Source organism: Neoarius graeffei, chromosome 17 (genome assembly GCF_027579695.1).
Source record: "Neoarius graeffei isolate fNeoGra1 chromosome 17, fNeoGra1.pri, whole genome shotgun sequence".
NCBI classification, from domain to species: Eukaryota; Metazoa; Chordata; class Actinopteri; order Siluriformes; family Ariidae; genus Neoarius; species Neoarius graeffei.
Genome location: NC_083585.1, coordinates 69074324 through 69084574, shown reverse-complemented (window position 1 = coordinate 69084574; position 10251 = coordinate 69074324). Strand labels below are relative to the sequence as shown.

The following is a 10251-nucleotide window of genomic DNA, read 5'->3' as shown; positions in this document are numbered from 1 at the left end:
AAATACAGGAGGTGAGTAAAAAGTTCATTCAGATTAATTATTATTATTATTATTGTTTTTATTATTGTATTAATCAGCATCAGATTGTGTTATGAGTAAAACTGAAACTATACTTTAGCTTAGATTTTTATATATTTATTTTACACCACACTGCTGTTTATTTTAATCCTGCACTCTGATTGGTCAGAAGGTGTTCCTTAGTTCTCTCTAACAGCAGCTCTGATAGTAGTGCAGGTTTATATTAATGCACTCGTTCTAGTAAGTTATCGTTCTCGTTTCTATAGTAACGACTCATCCACAGGGACACTTTACTAATAATAAACTAATCAGCACGATCGTTATGTTGAGGTTTCAAGGAATTTAATCAACTTGAGAGTGCTGACAGTGACACCACTTCATCACATTACTCCGGTGTGGATTAGTTTTCTCCAGCAGCACCACACACAGTGCTTTATTCCTTGCATATTTCACTTTTAGAACAGTTTGAACGAGCATTAATGTTAGCAAGATGTTTCGAAACCACAACTATTAAGCTGCATAAGGGATTACTTTTGTGTCTTATTACTTACTTGATTTAAAACCTGACTTTTTTTTTTGCTATTTAACACATTTTAAAAAAATACTTTATTTTTTTGGAGTAATAGTAACAAACTTCTGAGCTAGCAATTTCTTTTATTTAATAACATTCATTTAATGTTATTTTACTTCATGTTTTATTATATAGTGCAATAAAAGCTAGCAATTTGTGTGTGTGTGTTTTGTTTGTTTGTTCAGCTGCTCCACTGACGGCTTCAACCAGCTCGATATATTTAACGCATGTTGTTGTAGGATTTGTCACAGTCTCCTCCAAAAGTATTGGAACAACAAGGCTAATTATTTTGTTTTTGCATGAACAGATTGGAATTTCAGCTTTCATTTCATGATATTTTCATCTAGAAGTGTTAAAGAACATAAAACCTGGCACCCTGGGTTGCAGACCACCTAACTTTAGTTGAGCAAAAGTATTGGAACAGATTCAAACCGCAAATAACTCTTATTATTTTGTCCACATTCACTGGATATGATCAATTGCACGCTCCGATTGGCTACTCTACTACTAGGCTATCAGCTCATATACTGTGAGTAGAGAAAAACAAAATGGCGGAGTGTGTTGCTGAACCAACCAAGGACGAAATAAAAACTCTACTCGAAAACAAAATCCCAAAAAATACAAAAAAAATGGAATAAAAGTATTTGATGGTAAAGATGAATCTTTTTTTTATTTTTCAAGAATTATTATTATCATCGCATTTTTTCACAAATTGCTCTTGTCATTTTGCCAGTTTGTTTATATCCTAAGCAGAAATGATTTTGTCAGACATTTTGTATAAAGTTTTTATTCATCAAATTTGCAAAAAATAAAAATAGAAATGCTCTGTTTCTCAAAATCCAGTGAATGTGGATGGAATAAAAGTTATTCCACTCAATCTTGTCGTATATGGCTTATAGCCAGCTTGGTGCTACATGCCTCGTCGACTATCAGGTCATGTAAGACTCGATTTCGTGGAATAACTGTGAAATATTTGCAAGAACACTAGCTAGCTTGGTGACCTAATGTACTGTAAGCTAGCTAGTTAACTATAGTGGTAAAATTACCTCGTTAGCATAAATTTTAAAGCAGGCTAAATAACAGACGTCTCATTTCTTCAAAGGAAAATCATGGACAAGTCTCTGATGCAGCGTCTGCTTGGCTCGAGGAAAAACTCAAGGCTCCACCTGACTGCAGTGATGGTGAAATACAGCTCCCATTTCTCCCAACATGGAGATGAGAGCTACGATGATGTGCCATCCTTTGAGGATTTTGGTGCCTTTATGGCAGAGAAGTCAGACAGGAAGCAGCTGAGTGACAGTAAAGCACACAGGACAGTGTTTAACCATCAGTATGAATCGAAATCAAGAGGTTCTAAAGGGGTCAGAGGTCAGCTGCAGAGCTTCAGTGAGGCGAGTGTGCTATCATCACGCATGATGTGGGCAGTGCTATTTGGTGCAGCTCTGGCTCATGGCTGTGTCTCTCTCCTGACACGTTTAGCTGAAGATTTGTCCCACATCCCATCGCTTGAGCTTCTCTTTGTCCGCTCTGTCCTCCAGCTCCTGTCCATCGCTGTTGTTCTTTACCACAAGGAGGCGCCATTTGGGCCACAAGGCTGCAGGCTGCATCTTTTCTCCTATGGAATATGTAATGTCATCTCCATCTCCTGTGCATACACCTCCTTTGCACTAGTTCCTCCTGCTAATGGCGCTATTGTATGGCGAGCGAGTGCAACAGTGTTCAGTGCCATCTTGTCCTTCCTGCTCGTCGATGAGTGGCTTGGTGCGACGGACACCATCTCTGTCTCCTGCAGCATCTTTGGGCTGGGCCTCATATTAATCCCCAATCTTGCTAGTGAGAAAAATCCACTTGGGTTCTGGAAGGAGGCATTTGGTTATGTCCTGATGGTTTTGGCAGGAGTGATGGCAGCACTCTCCATGATTCTGTACAGGTTTGTGAACAGACAAACATACAAACTAACACTAACTAGACACGAGTAGAAAAATTTGGGATGGAGCCGTAAAAGGGCCGATGTCTTATTAAGTAGACCAACATGACGGAGCCAATATCTTGAAATAATAAACTACTGATAAAATATATGATGTATAAAGAGTGTGTACACCTGTGTAGGTGTGTTAAGCAGCAAGTGAGCATGTGGACAGCATTGTTTACTTTTGGATGGATGGGTTCTCTCTGGTCCTGCTGCTCCATGTTCCTCCTGCAGGAACCTGTCCTTCCACACAATGCAAAGACCTGGATCTTCCTCATATCCATCTGCTTCTGCTCCACCATCGCCTTCCTGGGGGTTTATTATGGCTTGCAACATCTTCACCCCGCACTAGTTAGCACGGTAATGCACACGCTTATACACATCTCTAATCAACACCTCCACACTGTGCTAGTCAGCACAGTAACACACATTATATACCCATCTATTCATCCCTGTGCTAGTCAGGACAGTAATACGCACTATATACACAGCTATACTTTAATCGAGTCATCCTCTGTACGCTAATCCTGAGAGTAAATTCACACACAGGCTAATCATGCCTTAGCATAAGGTAGCATAAGAAGAAACAAGTTACCCATTAATTAGGATTACAGTAAACAAGCCAAAACAAGAACTAACATTACAGATAGGGTGACCAAATTTGAGTTTGTGAAAAAGAGGACACCTCAGCCGGGGTGGGGTGGGGGGGTGGGGGTGTAGAGTATCACATGTTCAAATACAAATATGTCCACAGACATGGTGACTAGATATGAAAATGAGCTTTATTGGCCCTTACCAACACTAACCAGGGGCGCCCCCATGTGGTGGCTAGGGGTGGCTGCAGCCACCCCCAGATTACTCTGAGCCACCCTTTTAGCCACCACAAGGAGGCGCATTGGATTTCTGTAGAGCTAGGAAATATATTTTAAATCACAACACTAAGTTAATGATGTGAAAAGGTTTTTTAACACAAAAGCCAAAACAATAATAATATACAATAGTAAGAATAAGAAACAGAGCACAATGGGGTCCCTTCGCCCCATCTAAAAGTAGATGCAGCAGCGTTGAAAATGCAGTAACGTAGAAAAAAAAACCATTGCCTCAAAATGTGCAAACACTGCTTCAAATGTGCAAAAACAAAATTAAAAATTTCTGTGCCATTCAGTGCTGTGATAAAGTAATATATAAAATATAAAGTAAAGGTTTTCAATGTTTGTCCCTATAAAACAATAATGGTAACCTAAACAAATACAAAATAAAACATAATTTGTTAACATAAACATAATTATTTGTATGGGCACAAAATAAAACATTTCAAAAAAAGTAATAGGCTACACTGGCTTATGGCTTTTCAGTCCTCCTCACGTGGGGCGTATTTCTCAGGTGACTGAATCTTTCCCAACAGTTGTCTATTGCCGATTAAATAGGAATGGAAATCTTTGCAGGTCATGTTCTTGAAATTGTACTGTGTGCACAGAATCCCCTTCAGTGAATCAACAGACAAGCGATTCCTCTCCTTGGTCCATTGGGCTTGCATCAGTGAAAAGATTCGCTCAACATTTGCATTGTGGGCAGGTATGGCAAAAAAAAAACAAACAAACTGTGCCATCTTAAGCAGCTCTGAATGAAAATCGACACTTTTGGATCTTTCAAAGAATTTGGTCCACCTCTGGTGTGCTAGTAGATCACTGAAGTCTGCATCACTGTTACTTCTCTCAATGAATTTCTTTAGATTGGTGACCTGATCAAAGCACTTTGAATCATCAATTTCCACCCCTTTCCCAGCTAGGTGCCTGATGCAGCCCTCTACGTCATTCCAGTCAGGAATTTCACTCAGATCCATCCACATAAAAGTGGAAAACTCCTCCATGGGTGCCATCCATCTCTCTAGATAGTCAGAACATGAACTGTACAGGTCCTGTACCTGAGCACTGAAATGGTCACACCTTTGTCCATATCCATCCTTCTGCTTTTGTGCCAGCATACTCTTGACTTTAAGAGGCATGAATCAGAATCCTCTTTACTTCCACAACTGAATTGCTTTCCCTCTCCATCTCTTGGATATGCGACTGAAATACACACGAGTGAATGCACTTGCCAGAGGTAAATCTCACTGAACTCGTCTTCAAAAAACTTCCTGATCTGCATTGGTGGCTTTTCCTGTGACAAAGAGAATGCTTTCAAAGCTGGACACATCTGTAGCAATCTCTCAATCCCTGGGAATAATGACAGCCATCGTGTCTTGCTGTGAGATTGGAGAGTTCTAAATTCAACTTCAGCACACTCACAGTACTCCTTCAGACTCTCTGGGCGCACAGTGTAGATGTGGAAATGTTGATAAATTTTGAAAATGATGTGCTCAATGTCAACATCCAGTGTGTCTGCTCCATGGTGAACACAGTTGTTCAGAATATGTGCTGGACAACCTACACCAATAAGAGCCGTGTTCTGCAAGGACTTTTTTAAATTGGCAAACCCATTCTTCCCGTCCTCATTACGCCAGATTCCTCCAAACATTGTATTGCAGTTGTCACCAGTAAATGCAATGCATTTAGAAAACATCCCATTCTTTTCCAGTGTGTCTTTTATGTACTGTGCAATAGTGTCAGCTGATTCATTTGGAGTGCTTTTAATTTAAAGTAATTTACTTTGCACGCCACCGTTCTTCCAATCAAAATACTGAATGAGCAGAGGGAATATTTTCACTGCTCCGTGATTGCTGCCATCAGTAGACACGCCACAGTAGGGAATATCTTGAAGTGCTTCTAGAGCAAAGTCAACAGAATGTGGGGCGATCACGGCGTTTACAATTGCTTCTGTCTTTGTTCGAGCACTTGAGAATTTTTGAGCTGTTGGGGAATCTGTGAAAACCTTTTTTAACAAGCCAGATGTGCAGTCCATTGCCCTGTAGCTTTCGTGGTGCTGAACCGTGTGAAAAGCATCGGCACCCTCTGCTGCAGTGACAGCTGCACTCTCGGATTGACTTACAGAACACTCGGTGAGTTTGGATGATGAGCTCGCCTCTCACCCCTCACTGCTGCTCTATGCTTGGCTCAACTTATGTGTGCTTGTAAGTCGTTGGCACCTTTATTTGCCACTGACACGTAAGTGCCTGCTTTACACGTCAGACACTCAGCTTCGTATAGATCGCGACCAACACGAAAGCATGGAAATTTTTTTAGTTCATCCATGAACTTACACTTACGCCTTGGTATAGCTGCAGAGACGCCGGGTACATGTGCGCTCTTTGGTAAACAAGGAAGCTCGCGGCGCTACTGAGGTGCACACTGACCAATTAAATGATTCGCCCACAGAAAAGGCTATCGACCAATGACGGTACAATCAGACCGTACGCCCTGCCCCCTACTCACTTCCACTCAAAGCAAAGCCAACAGAGCTGAGTAGGCGGAGGGCGTGGCTAGTTTGTGAGCGACACAGAGAAACGCAATGGAAATTCCGATGTTAAGCATGCTGGAGGGCTTTAGAACAAAATCCTGGATGATTTTGAAATTCCGCCTGGACATTTTTTTAGGTCTCAAAAAGAGTACATGTCCGGGCAAAAGAGGACGTCTGGTCACCCTAAGTATGAAGGCTAAAACATGAAGTAGTATAGAATAAACAGGCTAAACCAAGAACTAATGTTACAGTAAACAGGATAAACCAAGAACTAGCATTATAGTAAACAGGCTAAACCAAGAACTAATGTTATAGTAAACAGGCTAAACCAAGAACTAATGTTACAGTAAACAGGCTAAAACAAAAGCTAGCATTATAGTATGAAGGCTAAAACAAGAATTAGCATTATAGCAAACAGGCTAGAACAAGAATTAGCATTACAGTAAACAGGCTAAAACAAGAATTAGCATTATAGCAAACAGGCTAGAACAAGAATTAGCATTACAGTAAACAGGCTAAAACAAGACTTAGAATATAATAAACAGGCTAAAATAAGAACTAGCATTACAGTAAACAGGCTAAAACAAGACTTAGAATATAATAAACAGGCTAAAATAAGAACTAGCATTACAGTAAACAGGCTAAAACAAAAGCTAGCATTATAGTATGAAGGCTAAAACAAGAATTAACATTACAGTAAACAGGCTAAAACAAGAATTAGAATATAATAAACAGGCTAAAACAAGAACTGGCCTTATAAAAAACAGGCTAATAAACAAATCAGGATTATAGTAAACAGGATAGAACAAGAATTAGTGTTATAGCAAACAAGCTAGAACAGTGATTATCATATAATAAACTGGCTAAACCACAAACTAGCATTACAGTAAACAAACTAGAACATGTATTAACATAGTTCACTGGTGAACACACAAATTTGCATTTATAGTAAACAGTTTTACACACAAACTACCGTTATAGTAATCAAGCTACAACCAAAACTAGCATCATAGATCGATGTAGGCCCGGCGCCAGGAACAGTTTACTAAGGGGGCAATTAGAAATCGCAAGGGGGCAAATATTTTTCATATAGTGTGTAGTAGTGATGGCGGTCTGACAACGTGTTTCAAACAATTAACTGCGCCAACCACAAAACCACGGCCCCGAAGGTTGCTTTAGTCCGGGAAAATCATGTGACATATTACCAGGGCAGTTGCGTTTTATCAACTCCCGTGCCCACCTGTTAACCCTCCCCTCCAATTTTCTCACAGACACGCGTTACAACCGGAAAGATGCCAAACATAAAACAACACACACAAACCTACAGGCAAGTCCTTTACATTTAAAATACATACAAATAGCTCCGCGGCATGTAAACAAAACGTCAATGCAAGTCTAAGGTACTTGGCTCGGCGGCCAAAATCATAATTTAAAAAAATCAACAGACCCCGCGGCTGCACCAGTAATAGCCTTCCTGACTCGCACCGAGTCAACGCTAACCACTTAATCCGCGATCCCAGTTTAGGCGTGTAGGGGACAAAACACTCTGAAGTGATGACTTTTCACCCCCGCTGCATGGGGGGTGACGTCAACGACACTTATTCTTACGCTATTTGCGCACAAAGCGGACCATATATGAACACATACACCGACATAAACGGAGATAAACTTAGCCTACAAAGAAAGAAAATGGATTCACAATTCGTTTAATTCGGTGGGGGAAAGACTACTCCCGTAAACTGACTGCATATTGCAGAGACAGTGCACTTGTAAGTGTGCATGTAAAACCCCCGCCCGCACGACCCCTCCCCTTGTCCTTATCACAGGTCTGTGTGTGCGCGGCTGTGTCAGCATTTCACACATACACCCACAATAACAATTAAGTGATCTGAGTCTCTGTTGAGGGGGCGGGGCTGTAGCCACGAGGGGGCGACGTCCCCTTTCGCCCCCCCCCCACGGCGCCGGGCCTGGATCGATGGCTTACAAATTGGCTTCATTCAGAATGGCTTCCTTCACAGCTAACATTGTTTTTAATGAATGAAAAGTGGTGCAAGCACTAATTTTGCAATTATAGATAATATTTTTTCACTTTAAACTGTAGTAATAATGCAATATAAATGTAATTAGATGGTGTGGATTTTGTGTGTTGCTCAGGTGCAGCACCTGGAGCTCGTTGTGGCGATGCTTCTGCAGCTGCTCGTACTGCACATACTCCCCTCTGTCTGTGACATCATCGGTGCCATCGTCATCATCGTCAGCGTCCTTGCACTCAGCCTCATCAAAGTTCTGTGTAGTGGAAAGCACAGGACGGAGGAATACGAAGAAATCCTGGACTCGTCCATAAAATAAGACTGAGGACTGAGCAGGAGAGATGAGGAGCGTAATGACTTACACTGCATCACGTGACCTTATCAAATTAGAATATTAGTTATCTTCATACAAAGAATTTTTTTTTTAATTTTACCTGCAGGACAAGTTATGGATTGATGATTGTATGTAATAAAAAATAAATAAATAAATTCCAGTATTCAAAGCACTGAAAGTAATCTAAATTGACTCTGAATACAAATCATTTGTCATCTCATTATCTCATTATCTGTAGCCGCTTTATCCTGTTCTACAGGGTCGCAGGCAAGCTGGATCCTATCCCAGCTGACTACGGGCGAAAGGCGGGGTTCACCCTGGACAAGTCGCCAGGTCATCACAGGGCTGACACATAGACACAGACAACCATTCACACTCACATTCACACCTACGGTCAATTTAGAGTCACCAGTTAACCTAACCTGCATGTCTTTGGACTGTGGGGGAAACCGGAGCACCCGGAGGAAACCCACGCGGACACGGGGAGAACATGCAAACTCCACACAGAAAGGCCCTCGCCGGCCACGGGGCTCGAACCCGGACCTTCTTGCTGTGAGGCGACAGCGCTAACCACTACACCACCGTGCCGCCCCACAAATCATTTGTAAACCATGAATATTAATGATATGCAAATTAAACACCCCATGCCCTCATGACGATACATGATGCTATTAGGTTTTATACCACAGCACTGCTGTATTATGGATTGTGATTGGCCAGAAGGTGATTAATTTTCTATAACAGCAGCTCTGAGAGTAATGTATCTGCAAATTACAGGTTTATATAAAAGATGGAGTCTGTAATTCTGGAGTAAGGTTGTCGATATTTGAACTCAACAGTGCTCCTTCAGAAGCTCTGCCCCTAAATACATGGACATGCTTTACATTACATTACAGGCATTTAGCAGATGCTCTGAGAGCAATAGAAAACGTACTCAGAGCAGCCTGGGGGTTTGGTGTCTTGTTCAAGGGCACTTCACCCATTCCTGCTGGGCCAGGGAATCAAACTGGTGACCTTTTAGTCCCAAAGCTGCTTCTCTAAACATTAGGCCATGGCTTTGCTAAGGCAATGACACTAACATCTGGGCTAACTAACAAAAAGAGAAATAATATATAGATTTAGGCACTGCCTAAAAGCGGAGCTCCCATCTGTTTCTGGGTTGTAGAATTTTCTTATATCATAGCCAGCCTCTTTTGTTTTAGTTCTTTACTGGCTAACACTGGCCACTAGGCGGTGTGTGTGACTGGTAATTACTAACACTGGCCACTAGGCGGTGTGTGTGACTGGTAATTACTAACACTGGCCACTAGGCGGTGTGTATGACTGGTAATTACTAATACTGGCCACTAGGCGGTGTGTATGACTGGTAATTACTAACACTGACCACTAGGCGGCGTGTATGACTGGTAATTACTAACACTGACCACTAGGTGGTGTGTATGACTGGTAATTACTAACACTGGCCACTAGGCGGTGTGTGTGACTGGTAATTACTAACACTGGCCACTAGGCGGTGTGTATGACTGGTAATTACTAATACTGGCCACTAGGCGGTGTGTATGACTGGTAATTACTAATACTGGCCACTAGGCGGTGTGTATGACTGGTAATTACTAACACTGACCACTAGGCGGCGTGTATGACTGGTAATTACTAACACTGACCACTAGGTGGTGTGTATGACTGGTAATTACTAACACTGGCCACTAGGCGGTGTGTATGACTGGTAATTACTAACACTGGCCACTAGGCGGTGTGTATGACTGGTAATTACTAATACTGGCCACTAGGCGGTGTGTATGACTGGTAATTACTAACACTGACCACTAGGCGGTGTGTATGACTGGTAATTACTAATACTGGCCACTAGGCGGTGTGTATGACTGGTAATTACTAATACTGGCCACTAGGCGGTGTGTATGACTGGTAATTA

The 10251-nt window shown here is 41.7% G+C and overlaps 1 protein-coding gene across 1 annotated transcript; it reads left to right on the top strand.

The window, feature by feature from the left end:
- Positions 1 to 8303, top strand: LOC132864813 (solute carrier family 35 member G2-like). The gene is made up of 4 exons (XM_060898235.1): positions 1 to 11; positions 1692 to 2519; positions 2699 to 2918; positions 8109 to 8303. Exons 2-4 carry the CDS (start codon positions 1699 to 1701, stop codon positions 8301 to 8303), a joined length of 1236 nt encoding a protein of 411 aa, XP_060754218.1. The 5' UTR covers positions 1 to 11; positions 1692 to 1698.
- The last annotated feature ends 1948 nt before the right edge of the window (positions 8304 to 10251 follow it).